At 42.8% G+C, this 15,767-nt stretch overlaps 1 protein-coding gene across 2 annotated transcripts in view; it reads left to right on the top strand.

Moving 5' to 3' along the window:
• DUSP19 (dual specificity phosphatase 19) overlaps nucleotides 1-15,767 on the top strand; it is a 277,972-nt gene that overhangs the window by 48,681 nt on the left and 213,524 nt on the right. For both annotated transcript variants that reach the window (XM_069615775.1, XM_069615774.1), the window contains exon 3: nucleotides 10,137-10,289. In XM_069615775.1, coding sequence (XP_069471876.1) covers nucleotides 10,137-10,289 — 153 coding nt within the window. The remainder of the gene's footprint in view (nucleotides 1-10,136; nucleotides 10,290-15,767) is intronic.

Raw genomic sequence — 15,767 nt, 5'->3', positions numbered from 1 at the left:
TAATTGCCTAGCATTTCGGTGCTGGACTGCTCCAGGGCAGGACAAAGACTGATATGTTTGGTATATTTCTTCTCTGTGAAAGATAGTGAGCTAAAGACTCTGGGTAAGGCTCTTGTAACCCGGACTCATGTCTGGCAGAGAGTCTCCCAGGACACCCCTTGTTATCTGCATATTTCAAGCAACTTTGGGTCTCCCCCTAAGTTACTAGGGGAATCCAGACGTGGACCCCTTGCTCACTATTGTTAGAGAGGCACAGCTACACCCTACTGATGAGGTTCAACCAGACCGAAACACGTGTCTGGGGTTGCTGTTGGTACTCTTGTTCAGAGGAGAATTGCCTAGCATTTCGGTGCTGGTCTTCCCCAGGGCAGGACAAAGACTGATATGTTTGGTATATTTCTTCTCTGTGAAAGATAGTGAGCTAAAGACTCTGGGTGAGGCTCTTGTAACCAGGACTCATGTCTGGCAGAGAGTCTCCCAGGACCCTCCTTGTTATCTGCATATTTCAAGTAACTTTGGGTCTCACCCTAAGTTACTAGGGGAATCCAGACGTGGACCCCTTGCTCACTATTGTTAGAGAGGCACAGCTACACCCTACTGATGAGGTTCAACCAGACCGAAACACGTGTCTGGGGTTGCTGTTGTTCAGAGGAGAATTGCCTAGCATTTCGGTGCTGGACTGCCCCAGGGCAGGACAAAGACTGATATGTTTGGGATATTTCTTCTCTGTGAAAGATAGTGAGCTAAATACTCTGGGTAAGGCTCTTGTAACCAGGACTCATGTCTGGCAGAGAGTCTCCCAGGACACCCCTTGTTATCTGCATATTTCAAGTAACTTTGGGTCTCACCCTAAGTTACTAGGGGAATCCAGACGTGGACCCCTTGCTCACTATTGTTAGAGAGGCACAGTTACACCCTACTGATGAGGTTCAACCAGACCGAAACACGTGTCTGGGGTTGCTGTTGGTACTCTTGTTCAGAGGAGAATTGCCTAGCATTTCGGTGCTGGACTGCCTCAGGGCAGGACAAAGACTGATATGTTTGGGATATTTCTTCTCTGTGAAAGATAGTGAGCAGAGAGTCTCCCAGGACCCCCCTTGTTATGTGCCTTACGGCTCGCCAGGCCCGTTGGCATTCGTTTTTTGCCCAATTCGATTTCCGCATCTCTTACAGACCCGCTAAGGATCATACCAAAGCAGACGCCCTCTCCCATATACACTCCGGGGTGGACAGCTTAAACAACACCAAACCACCTCTACTGGCAGAACACGTTGTCTGTGGTTGTTCAGTTCAGCCCTCATTGAAGAAGGAGATCCTAGATTGGGTATCACGTAGCCCTCATGAGGTACATGAACTGTGTCTCGATATCAGAGATGGTCTCCCCTTTATGAACGGCCTCCTGTACCTACAGACAGAGGAGACACGTACCAAGAACTGCATTAGGGGCACGATTCCCTGGTAGCAGCTCATCTGGGCCAAAAGAAAATATTGGAACTGCTACAACGATGATGCTGGTGGCCCAAAATGTCCCATGATGTTGTGGATTATGTCTCATTATGTGCTCTATGTGCATAATGCAAAAACACACCGAGTAAACCTATGGGATCACTACGCCCATTACCGGTTCCCCACAGACCTTGGTACATGGTTTCTATGGATTTCGTAGTCGAATTACCTTCCGTCCATGGTTACGACAAGATCTGGGTTATAGTCGACTACTTCACTAAGATGGCCTTGTTCATACCCTGTCAGGGCATTCCCACTGCTAAGATTTTGGCCGATTTGTTCCTAAAGCACGTTTTTAGGTTCTTTGGTCTGCCTTCTACCATTATCACCGACAGGGGTTCACAATTTGCATCCCGATTTTGGAAGGCACTAACTTCTGCTCTGCTTATGGAGGATTGCATGTCCAGTTCTTATCATCCTCAAACAGATGGGCAGACGGAATGGGTTATCGGAAATATGGAACAATACCTACGTTGTTTGTGTCTTCAGTACCAGTCCTCTTGGTTTTCGCTGTTACCGGCAGCTGAGTTCGCGTATAATAACTCACAGCATTCCTCAACGGGTATGTCACCGTTCTATGCTCTTTATGGACAGCACCCACGATCCATCCCAGTAGATTTGGAATTGACTGACACAGTACCTGAGGCAACTGACAAGTTCAAAGCTCTGACCGCCCTTCATTCCAAAATAAAAAACACATAATAAAGGCCCAAACTAGTGCCAAATATTATGCAGACCAGCGTCGGGCGGCTGCTCCGCGCTACAAAACTGGCATGTCAGTCTGGTTGTCTAATAAACACCTACAGATCCCGGGTAAGAGGAAACTTCTGCCTCGATTCATCGGACCATACAAAATAACACAAGTGATCAATCCTGTTGGGGTACGGCTGGACCTGCACGCACGCTGGAGGGTACATCCGGTGTTCCATGTTTCTTTGGTCAAACCATGTATGTCAAGAACCTGGTTGCCTCTCCAACCTTTGGCGGTTTCAGTTAAGGGCAAAGACGAATATGAGATCCGTGCTATCCTAGGTATGAGAATGCGAGCCGGGGTTCCCCACTATCTCATTGACTGGAAGGGGTATGGTCCGGAAGACCGATCATGGGAACCCTTGTCGAATATTCACGCTCCTATGTTGCTCCGTCACTTCCATGCGATGAGAGGAGTGGGGCGCCCTTTGGAGGATGGTACTGTCATGCCTGCCACCCCAGGGTCCGTTACTTACCCCAAATGCTCCTATTTCCCGGCCTCCTCAGCCTTCAGAACAGCCAGGCCGTTCTATACTCAATGGAAATTGGCCGGGAGACACTACTGAGAGAGCTTGCGTCACATGACCAACGTACGCATCATCGCGTTGGTCAGGTGCACGTCAGCTGACATTATTTAACGAGGCTGATGCCTTACAGCTGCGCTTCTGATTGTTTTTGGTATCTGCGTTCCGGAGCTTGCTTCTGATGTTCTTCGCAGACGCTCTTCTTTTCATCACAAGAAGGGTTGCCTTCCCCGCATTCCTATGCAGTTTCAGGCAACCTCCCAGCTCGTCTCAGAACTACTCCTCTCTTCCGCGTTCCTACACAGCCTTCTACTGAGCCCCGTCGTGTTCTTACACGACACTCTTCAACCTGTTGCTTCATTCCAAGAGGGAGCCCCGCCACGTTCCTACGTGACATAGCAATTTCCACGGACTGCAATCAACACCCGGCAGAGTTTCACTCCATATACATCCAATTCGGCAATACTATTAACCTCATTACTCTTTGTCATTTTCCATAGACATCTATTTCCATTCTGGATATACTTCCTCTGCTAAATCCCATCCTATTTGCAGGAGAGTTTAGTCTGTCAGTCTCTGTACTCACTCCTGATCAGGACTCAACTGGACCTTCAACTATTGTAAAGGGTTTGTCTTCCTGGATCAAGATTTTCTTTTGCTCCTACTACAAAGTGCACAGAACTTTGGAAGCTTACCTGTGTGCACCAACCCGACTCTAGTGCGGCCCTCGTTCCGCTCGGGTTAGATTCCTTACTACCCTTTCATTGTCGTTGTTTTCTCCTTGGATTCATCAGACATTGTTGGGACTTACCTATGGCTGTACATCCAGGTTAGTGTATTTAACATAGGTTCTTACTGTTCTTTTGTAGCAATAGCCTTCTAATTAGTCCACTCTCTATCGACAGCCTGGTGAATCTTGGTCCACTCCTGCCCTTCTCACTAATAGCTCTCTTTGACTGTGGGTTTTACTGTTCAGAGAGTGACATTAGTTAGAAGGTTTCTCTTGAGACACTACGTTCTACCTCTGACAACAGTAGATGGGAGAAGACATCGGGTGTATCCTTTGCAACTACCAGTCTCTATCCTTTAAGTGAACCTGAGACATTCCTTCTGTATTTGTTGTGTTCATTATCACAAACCTGGTTATAACAGGAGCCCACAGGAATTTGAGAGATGGCAGCCCATTGTATAACATGCCCGCATCTTGACAAAAACCAAAACAATATCCTTTATTATTTGTGAAATAAAGAACCTTGAGCCATGCTTCAGAGTAGTAGCTTGTGTTGCCTTCGGCCACATCTCAGAAAGCCATAACATATGTTTGTGTAGATTATTTCAAATAAGTTTACAGTTCAGACTAACATTCATCCAATCTTGATTTTAAATCTTTTCAGTGACGTTCCTAGTGATATGTATAGAACTTTTCATCTGAAATATTTTAAGTCTACTATTAATGGGATCTCAAAAGCTACCATGGACCTTAAGGTAGGAACATCTGGATGTAATTACACTAGATTTCTAGTCACATTCTGATGATTTATTGACTCCCAAAGTGTCAGTTTTGTTCTGCTTTTATTGCGTATGGCCCTTTTCAGAAGTCATGCTAATTGTCCTGCCTAAGACTGGTAAATAAAACAAACTCAGCAGAAATTGTCACCCATTTGACAAATGTTTCACTAAATTGATTGGCAAAACAATTGGAATCCTTCCTGCCTTTTTTTCAATGATACCTGGTGAGATTGGATAAGGGAAAGGTAGGCTTTTCTGAGCCATTTCGAGACTTTTTCTTTCTTAAGTTTGCATTGATTGCACGTATCCTGATAGTTATGCAGAAGTAGCTTTAGATTGTGAAAAAGCTTAAGATAGGGTTGAGTGGGTTATTTTGGCGAGTGCATTAGAATGGCATGGTTTAGGGGACACATTTTGATTCTTTAGTTAATTAACTTTACTCTGACCCACAGGCCAGATTGTTCATTGAGAGTTATTTTTTCACATATTTTCCATTCTTGAGATGGACAAGACAAGGGTATGTGTGGTCTCCTTTAAGGTATATTTTGGCTATTGGCCTTTTTTGTAACTGTTGAAGATAAATCCCATTTTGGAAAACATTAAGTGGAACGGGGTCTGAAAATCAAAATGGCTACCAACGCTGGCAAGATACTGATTATTCATAAGAACCCTGGATAAAAATACATGTTTATTAGAGTGCATGTATTTAATTTTTTCCATCTCTTGGTACACACTTAATAAAGATAAGCCAGAAATAATTCCCTTAAATATCAATTTGAACATTTAGCAATGAAATGGTGCCTGCCGGTATTATTTACTTATGAGTTACGATTGTGTCTTCAAGTAAGGAAACAATTGAATTTAATTGGGATGTTTTGGTTTCTTGAACAAATGAGCATTCTAGTTCATGTCTTCCTTATGTTTCTTGTTGTGGGGGGTGAATTCCATCAAAGTTATGTTGGCCCCAGTAATGTTGTATTACCTTGCTATGCTTCAGGGTTCTTTCCCGATATCCTATTTCAAGAGAATATGTATCACACGTCTTTCATTTTAAAACAAGCACATGCTTAGTATTCAACTGATAGTATTACTGATTCTTCTCTATTGTTATATATGGATAAAGAACAGATTCGTCCCTTCTCCTTTACTGACCTAGATATGGATGTTTTTCCCTTAAAAGCTCAATTGAAAATTATTAAATTGAACAATAAGGATTTAATACTTTTTAGTTTCTAAAGCTAGACAACTTAAGCCTCAGTTCCTTTGGTATAATAAGGATCTCAAAATTAATGGGACATCATTCTTTTGGGAGCATTGGTATAGTAAAGGTATAAAATATGCATCTGAAATTATTAGTTATAATCACTGCTTATGATTTGTAGAGATAATGCAACAAGTTCATCTCCCACCTTCTGCTTTTTTAAAAAAAACAATTGTTTACAATGAATTGGTATTCAAAAGAAAGGTAGGCGCTTGCTGGCCATACCGTGCCTTCTGAAGTAAGTAAAGTGCATAGCATGAAACTCACTAAATCATGATGAGCCTTAAATGTGCATATTGTCCTGGTTGAGTAAAGTGATTGTAACAAGAAGTGGTCTAGGGAGGAACAATGAGAAATCGACTGCAATGCACATTGGGATGAAAAAATGTGGTTATGCATCTGGAACAAGTATAAAGTAACTGAAACCTCAGCGTGTCTGACTCAATCTTCTTACTTTATACTTCATACACAACTATTAATGCCTCCTACACGTTTTAAAGCCAATGTTTGCCAAACAATATCTGGTGGCATTGTAAACCAAAGAATGGACATTTTGCCATATGATTTTGAGCTGTCACTATGTCATCCATTTTTTATACAAGTTTGAAAAACATTACATTTTCAGCTCTCATTACTGCTAACTCTTAAAAATGTATTTCTGATCTGTCTGAGAAATAGCAAAATGCACCCTAACCCGTCCCATATCATTTTTAATCTATTTATTGTTGTTGCTTTTCAAACTATTATGGCGAACTGATAAACCCTTCAAAAAATCAATTGCAGTCTCTGGTGCAATAGTTTCTGTAATATACGTAGGTTAGAAAAGTGCAAAGCAAATTCCTGTTGCAATTACAAACACATGAGAAACTCTGTTATCCATTTCACAAAAATCTTTCAGAAATGCTTTCAGCTGTGGAAGCTTTTCCCAGTATTAATGTTGCTAGTTACGATATCCAAAATATGGGTGTTTTCAAACCTTTGTAAATATATATGCATTGTTCACTTACTTTCGTGCTGTTATTTTAATAGTCCTAATAACTTGTATCACACATCATTGTTTTATGAAACTTGTCTTTACAATTATTTGCGTGCTTAGTTGGCAACTGGAGGCATCCTTACTAATCACTTCAGCTTTGGTCCTGTTTCTTCTCTTCCCTGTGCATCTTATCCCATTCTGTGCCTTTGTCTTGTTCATTTTCTGTGTGTATGTTTTTACTACTCTTATTTAATATATTATATATTTTATGTCCTTTATACAATAAGGTATTTTTAATATTTATATTTATTTTTGATGCTCCCGCAAAAAGTTAACCTACTATTTACTGGGATATTTATGCAAGATGGTATTTTTTGGTATGTATACTAATACATCTAATTTAGGATTAGAAAAGTATCTTAATATGGTAGAAATATGTTCAGGGAGTATTGATTACCAAGCTTAGACTAGGTATTTTACCCTTCTCTGCATTCACAGTAAAATGGCATTCTGGTGGCACATGTATGCCTCCAAAAAGTCTTATATACAGAGAGCACTTAATATACTTCATGCTGTTCTGCCCTCTTCATGAGAACCCGTATAGGCAATGTTCAATACCAATGCTGTTTACATTCCATATTAACTTGTGAATTGAGGCTGTAGATTGACTATATCAGATGACAAATAATTATGTGTGTATTCCTACAACAAATTCCTTAAAGCAGGCATGGTTAATAGGAGCCAAATATGTTTAGATATTACTATGATAATGCATGCTATTATGTTGGAATATTATCTACTTTCCTTTTAATGTTTTGCCTTGAACACTTAAAATTATATACTGATATTTATTATTGAAATTGGTGTTGTTTGTATTGTTTTATGAATCCATTGTGTTTCGAAAATAAACAAAACAGAACCTGTTAATTGTGTCTGTGTGTGTGTGTGTGCGTGTGTATATATATATATATATATATATATATATATATAAGCACGGGCTGCCTGGCAGTCCAAAAATAGCAGCGGCACTCAGGCAATGCTAGGAAAGTAAAAACAAGGCAAATCCCAAACCAAATAATCTGCTGCAAAACAGTCCTTTATTTTTCAAATATCCATGGACAAAGAGGGCAGCAGACAATGCAGAGAAAGTGATATATATATTGATGTTTACTAATATTTAACATGCATTGTTACTTTTTTAACTCCTAGTGGAGATGTTACTATACTCTCTTTCATATTAAATGTTTTTGTTACTCACCACACAGGCCGGGGCAGTTGGATAAGGAGACCTGGGAAGTTGGAGAAAGTAGACAGAAGCAAGCCCTTTTTAACTTCTCAAGCCTAGGTCCGTTCGGGACCAAAGCCTTCCTCAACTTGAGGGAACTCTTTATTATGACCTGCCCCTCCGTTGGGTAGCAAACAGACAGAGGAGCCGATCAGACTAAAGAACGGGGAAACACACACCGCCAAACCACAATGCTGAAAAGGAGAAAAAAACAGGTTATTACCAGAAGAATGTGTTTATACCTTATGGTTATATTGCTACCATCTAGAGGATAGAAGGTCCTATAAGGAACAGAAAAAAACCCTAGTTACTTGAGATGGGATGAAAGTAATCAGAAGTAATAACAGGAGATTAGGAACTCAAAGTCTTATCCAACAGGATCTTGAATACCCCCAAAGTCCTTGAAGTCCAAAAATAACGACAGGAGAAAATAGAAAACAGGAAGCTAGTTAGGGAAAGCTATCCCGAGCGGCACGAGGGTCGCACTAGAGCCGGGTTGGTGCACACAAAGCTGAGTGTTCAAAGTGTACTAAATAGGTTCTAGACAACAGTTCACTGATGGGTTAATGAGGAAGAAAATTGTAGGAGGCAGTTGGTTATTTAGCAGCAGTACATAGGTAGTTGTGGATGGAATGTAGGAAGACAAGGGTTCTTCTTATTTATTCCCCAAGGTGATTTTGAGTGTTAGAAAGTGGAACCAGCGCTTACCGATATAACGAAGGACCAGTGCTTCCAGCGTTGGCAGGAAGTGTGACACTGAAGGGAGCTGTGCCGCTTGTATGCCGTTGATAGCCGACGCACCGGAGGAAGAGTCATTTTAAAGGGGTCAACGCGGGGTACAGGGACAATACGGGTTCGGCCACGTACGGACTGTAAAAGTTCCAAGGCAAGATGCAGAGACAGTCCAAAAGGAAATCCGGGTTCGGCAACGTGCGGACTGTGACGGTACCAAAGGAATTAACGTAGGCAATCCACAAAGACAGTCCGGGTCAAAGATTGGAAGGTCGAACAAGAACAAAACGCAGAGTTCGGAATCCGAGATCAAGTCGCGGTCACTATCAAAGGAAAACAATTCAGAAGGTGTAGATTAGAGTAACGCCACAAACAGAAGCAGCGTTCTGGAGGACAGCGTCCGTTTTAACACGCACCAGGGAGGCGTGTTCATAGAGAAGGTCAGCTGACTAAACACGTGACCCCTGCGTGTTGCAGAACAGATCGTCGGAGCGCGTTGCCATGGCAGGTGATATCTCCTAATAGATCTGCTGATTAGTGGGCTTTCTACATGACGCCAATAGTGCCGCCTACGGCAACGGCCAGGTGTAACAGTTTTGCTATGCATATGCAATGTTTACATTTACATATATATTCTTAAAAGAAATTCTTAAACTTAAGAACTGTCTTGATGCGGTTGGTCATAATGTTATACTCAAGTGGTAGATATTTAGATATAGAGTCTAGGATCAGTATATGTCTTTCTAAAAACGCAGTTGCTGAAAGTGTTTCGAAGTGTTTCTGCATACTCTTGGAAGGAGGTCTTTGCTTTCAAAAGCTACATAAAGGTAGCTGATCGAGAAAACATGCAGACCGTGGAGAAATTCTCTTTCATGGATTATCTATCTCTTTATTCCACTGCCCTTTCCCTTCTTCCTGGTTAGAGATTCTCTTACTCCTCATCACAACTGGATCAACTAATCAGGGCGCTTGCCTGTCTGCTGCCCGGTATATTCAACTCTTTTCTGTTTTGTTTTATGCTAATAGAAACTTTACTGTAAACACTGTCATGTGTGCTAATGTGCACCATACCATGACTGTATTCTCAGCACAAATGATGATTAAACAGAGCATGTAAGGCATAGCCAGAACAGCGTATGCCTGTGACGGTCACGTGGCTATTATATGCATATGTTAGGCTGTTTTCATTTTATGGGCCGGAAGAGGTTGGAGGTAAATCAGCATGAGATAGCAGGTTGCTGATCTCCGAGTAAAACATACAAAAAAAGTGGACGGAGTATGGAGGCAGTTTAGCTTTACCACCTCAATTTTGGACACAACCCGATCCTGTCTTGCAGGATTTGGACAATTAGTTGGTCAATCTCCATGTGTGTCTCAAATGCATGAACCAATGGGCACATGAAAAAGAGGTGCAGGTAGCGCCAAACCATTTGCTTGACCTTAAGTTTACCAGGCTGCATGACATTCTGTATGTTGTTCTATATACGCAATGCACTCGCTCATATGTAATGTTTTTCTTTGCACTACCTGTGATTTATAGGATTGGCAGGGATATTGGAATTTTAATTGCCACAGTTTTCTCTTTTTGTTAAGGTCAGCCATATCCTAAATGTTGCCTGGGGTGTAGCAAACGCCTTTCCTGATGACTTCATCTGTAAGAGCATTCCAATATTGGACCTTCCTGAGACCAATATCACGTCTTATTTCCTAGAATGTTTTGATTTTATACAGCAAGCAAAAATTGAGGTAAGTGTATTTCATTTTTTTTATTTTGCTTAAAGTTTAAGGTAAAAATTGTTGTGTTCCTCTATCCAAATGTATACCACTTAATAGTAATGCAATGTAATACAGGCTATATACTGACGCGCCAGTCCGCCATATATGCCACTTCAGAGCACAATGGGGCATGCGTTGACTTTACTGAATCGATGTTCTGACCAGGAAGAGGACACAAAGGAGGATGAACATTCGAAAAGGAAGCATTTTTAGGAGAAAGGTTGGCACAAAGGTGATGTTTTAATCACTTAGACAATGTTTTGGTGCCCATTCACACCGTCTATAATTTAGGGCTATTCATAAATATGTCAGCACCCAACAGGGCAGGAGAAGTGTAAGAGTCACCCTGCTAGTGAATCAGAAGCCAATGCCAAGAGTAAAGGGTGTTGAGTATGTGAATGGAAATCAGGCAGGCACAAATGTCTGAACAACTTTCTAGTGCCTGTGTCTTTTAAGAATCCGAAATAAAAGAGAATTGCAGTAAACCAGGTTGAATAACAAAGTAGATATTCTGAGAAAAGTTTAGTCTTGGACTTTAAGAATTGAGACATTTTTGGACGAACCCACATTTTCTACAAGACCAAATTTTGAAGCTCAAAAGAAATCTAAATTGCTGCACTGTTAATGACGATGACTCAGAGACTGAGCAAGAATTGTGATGAGTCCCAAAAGAATGCTTTCCCGCCCACACAATGTAAGGACCATGAGTATTAAGGCAAAGTAGTCCTGCCTTTAGTGCATATTATTTTGGACCCACATGAACAGATGACTTAAAGGAAGTTATTTAAATGCCCAAGGTTTCTATTATAAAACAGCAATCTAGGATATGTTGTTTGACTGAGATGCTTGGATGCAGAACAAAACAAATCAAACTTCCTTTAAAGGCCTGGTCCTCAGTCCACCTAGCCCCCCCTTAGGTTCTGCGGTTGGACAAAAAGTCTCTCTCAGTCTGTAAGGTTTATAATGCCTGCACTTCTTTCTTTGCTGAAATATCTGTCACGGCGGGGGCCTGTTGACCAACTCTTTAAGATTCTTCTCAGGATCACACTGGGATTTAGATTATTGATCTTAACTCCTGCTCAGACTTCCGGAGACTGCCTCGGCACAGTCTCCTCAGGAACTCACTCAAGCCCAACACTCTTTCCTCTTTACCTACTTCTTAAAGCTAGAGGTGGTTACTCACATTTCCTCTTTGCTACACTTGTGACTCCTCTTTTTACTCTCTTCCTGTTTGCTCCTCCCATTGCCCTTTCTTCTGTTCCTCTTCTTCTATTCATTGCTTTCTGGCACCTACTTAATATTCCTCTGTACCTTCATTGTTGCCCTCCTAGATGTACACTTCACCACCTGCTTCCTGCTCTTCTGTCCCTTCAACAGCTCCTCCACTCTTCCACCTCGTCTCCATTTCTTTTCTCTTCCAGTACCTCCTCTGTCTCCCTCTCTCCATCTCTCTGTCTCTCTGATCTTCTTGCCCATGCTCTTGTTTCATATCAGTGAGTGGTGGCCCAATTTCATTTTTCAGGCTATATGTCAGAAACTCTTACTATGCATTCTTTGAATGAGAGAGCAGGCTTGTGGAGTCCTTCAAAAACATTTTCTGTGGGTTACAGTCCATTCCACCTTGGTTGTTGATGGTAAGTACCATTTTCTCCTGGTGAATTGGTGGGGTCTGTTCCTACCCTACACGGACAATGCTGTTCCACAGTAGATGCCTGATTTAAGGGATGGTAGCTTTCTCCAGGCTTATAGAGGGATCCTTGGGGCTGTCATGGTGTCATGGCAGAGAAGGCTTGCAGCTAGTTGCCCCTCTTGAGACGAGGGGGCACTAGGTTGTCCTCTTCCTTTCATAATTGGCTAAGGAAACTCATTTACAATGCTTGAAACCCCTATGGATTCTGGAAAGTAGTTATTATCTCCTTTCCTACATCTACCCTGTCTACTGGACCGCTGGTTTCCTCCCAAATTAACCTCAATCTCTTTGGGTCTGTAGTGTTGGGGCCTTCCAGTGCCTTTCTTCTAAGGCTGTGGATGGACTGAGAGCCTGGGGGCTACTCTGTAAACCTCCTGTCGGCCCTGCATCACAGAGTGGGTTGTGGCACTCAGCACCCAGGATTGCCCCAGTCCCATCATCCAGCCTCTGATATGGGACTGCTTCACATTACCTTCTACCTTTTTGTGAAAGTTAAAGTTAAAAATGGAGGCTTGCCAAATGGTGCAAGTACATGTAGTTTAAACCTGGTAGAATTCTAATGAGAGCTTCCCACTACCTTGCAACCACAAATGCACAAATACCTCTAAAAAGCATTTAAGCACAGCATTGCTTGTTAGTTTTGTCCACGCCTCTCTTAGCGTTAATGACTTAGTTTTCTGTAGCTCAGAGCCTTTCTCAGTCTAAATTACTCCACTGCTGCAGATCTCTCTCTGGCTGCCTGCCAGTAGTCTGGGTACAAACCTCTCCAGCAGGAGTAGCCAGTACACAAAGCTGCCCATGTGGACCACACTTCAAAATCCAACAACAACCCAGCCAAACAGGATCAAGGCCCCCCTGAGAGCACAGAGGAGCATCCGAGAGCTCTGTTTTGATTGCAGCCAAATAGAGAACAGTTTTCTGAAAGGTGTATTTCCCACGCCATATCCATAATATTATAATTGTTCTTATTAATAATTATTATGTATGTTATTATGGTATTTATTGAGCTTCGGGAATAATTAAATATTCACCAGGCCCTCCCTACCTGTGGACTATCCTGCAGTAAAAACATCCCTTTTGTAGACACGTGTCTGACAAATGTTTTAAAGATTTTTTTTTTATATATCTCTGGTTGGCACATATTTGCATTCACATAGGAATCTGATCGATGGGTATTACTATTATCCAGTTAACATTTGTTCATTACATTGAAAGCCGTAGAATTCAAAATGGTGACCGGCTGGTTGCAAACCGATAACTGCGACATGCGCATTAAACAACAGTTAGAATTGGCTGTCCCCTGCTACAGAGATTACACAGCTGAAATTGAATCCCTTGATTTTGCCAGGGACTATTTTTTTGTTTTGTCGAGACAGCAGGTAGCTTAGGCTGGGGATTTGATAAATTGTGTAAATCAGGCGGTTTTCCATGCTTGAGGTTTTCTTGTTTGGCATGTCAATACTTGAAGGGTGCTACTTCTAAAGGATGTGGCCCCTACATGCAAAAGAAATTGTAGGATTTAGAAAACTGCTTTGCCAACGAGCACTAGCATTCTGTGTGGCAGTAACCGAGCCCATTTTTTCTAGTCCCTCCCCCCACTAGGTTCAAGTTAACCTGGCCAAATATGCTAGCACCACAGAAAGAAGCAGAACCATACCATTTTTTAGCTGCATGTGTGAATGTCCACCAATGAGGTGACATTAGACAAATGTTTAAGCATGGGCACCAGTTTTAGATTGTATGCTGATGCCTATGCAGTGCACAGCAACATAGCTTTGATGTGGCCCTTATAAATGCTGAATGTATAGAATTCTGGTAGAGTAGACTGTACTTTAACATTCGGGAAAGTGAAATGAGAGCTTGCCAAAACACTCTGGGGGGAACAGAACATTTCTAATCTTAAGGGGTAACATATCCCTTAGCATTTAGTTGAATTCCAGGCCCTTAGTCTTTCACATAAAGGACACCCATGAAGAACAGTGTCAATAAAGATGTGGTGAATGGGAGAGTGTGATAACACTGGCTCTACGGGGAGTTCAAGAGATATAAAGATGATGCTGAAACTTAAAGGTTCAACACATGGCTGTGTGGCAGTGGCGCCTAGCCATTTTTCATAGGGGTGGCCACACCAAAACAAACACATAACTGAATGGGCCGGTGGGGGGGGCAGCGTTTTTATAAGGGTGGCCGTGGCCCTCCTTTGACACCCGTTGGTGGCACCTCTGCTGTGCGGTATTTTGCTTTTGTTTGACCCTGTGCAACAATATGTAGAATTGTAGCTGGTATGCCAAAGTGACCTTGTGGACATCATCACATGGGTGTGGGATGGGCATCCCCAAGTCCCTGATGGCCAGCTCTGATACTTGAAACCATATCCCCAGGTCAAGTCACCCAACCTATTTTGGAAAGCCCAACATCCCAGACCCACGTCTCCCAGAACTCCTCTCTTTAATAGAAGGGAAACCCTGAATGGATCGGGGAGCCTTCATAATGGAAAGGGTGGCAGGACTCTGACATATCACAAGGTTCAGTCATCAAGGATATTCTGAAAGGCCAGGCAGCAAAGGACTACATCTCTGACACAGAGGGAAAACCTGGAGTGGATCCAGAAAGTGCATCCTGGAGTGGATCTCTCGAAGCTGGACTACTGTAACAGCCTCTATCTAAATCTGCATGCCTCTACTCTCCGCCCTCTGCAACTCATCCAGAACAGGACTGCGAGAGCCCAGGGACCGTATCTCTCCAGGATTGAAATCTCTACACTGGCTGCTAGTGGCTGCGAGGATTAAGTTAAAAACCCTCTGCATTGTCCACAAGGCCTTCTGGGTTCTGGGGCCTAAATACCTTCAACTCTCTCTTCCTAAATATCTTCCTTCTCGAGCTCTTCGCTCATCCGCCTCCAACTCCCTCAGGGTCAGCCACTTCTCCAAGCAACGAGTTGGGGGTAGATCTCTCTCCGCGGCAGGGGCCTCCCTCTGGAACAGCCTTCCTGCCTCCCTGAAACTTGAGGAGAACCATCTCCGGTTCCGGAAGCACCTCAAAACCTTCCTCTTTGCTTCTGCTTTCTCTCCCACTCTCCCCTGCTAAATTCCTGACTGAAACTGCACTGAATCAGCAACTGGGCCACTCTCACCGATCTCGGTCCTTGGCCGAGCCACTCTCCCCTTGCACTGCCTCCATGGCAACCCCTGCACTGCGGGACTGTCCCTCTATCCCTACAGCCTCCCTTCCCAGCACTTGTTTGCACTTACCTTGCACTTGCCACCAGCTGGCCCCTATTATTTAACTTGTTATTCTACTAACCCTGTACTGCACTTTCCCCTCTCCCTTTCCCCTTGCACTTTTCCCTTCCCCTCTACCCATGCACTTGCGCGATCTGAATGACACCTGGCCTAGTAGGATCGATGTCTGTCTTCCCTTTGTTCCCCTTTCCCTGCCTCATCGCGCCTTGAAACACTTGTGTATAGGCGCATTACAAATGCCATATCATATATCATATCATAACTATGGGATCCAAGGAATGAAGACTATGGGAAAACCTTAGTTACACAAAAGCACCTACAGCACCTCACAAAGGACACCTAGATTCGCAAAAGATTCTCTGCTTCTTTGCCACACAGAAAGGAAACCTGAGCAAAGGGCAACTGGAATGGAAAACTCCAATTTCCCTCAAAGCTTCAGCCTTGGGCAGAACGAGTCTCCTGAAGATATCACCTCGACTGATATATATCCGAGAAACCCAAACACTAAACCAAATG

Source organism: Ambystoma mexicanum, chromosome 9 (assembly GCF_040938575.1).
Source record: "Ambystoma mexicanum isolate Mex_15411 chromosome 9, UKY_AmexF1_1, whole genome shotgun sequence".
In the NCBI taxonomy this organism is placed as follows: Eukaryota; Metazoa; Chordata; class Amphibia; order Caudata; family Ambystomatidae; genus Ambystoma; species Ambystoma mexicanum.
This window is presented reverse-complemented; position numbering and strand designations above follow the sequence as displayed.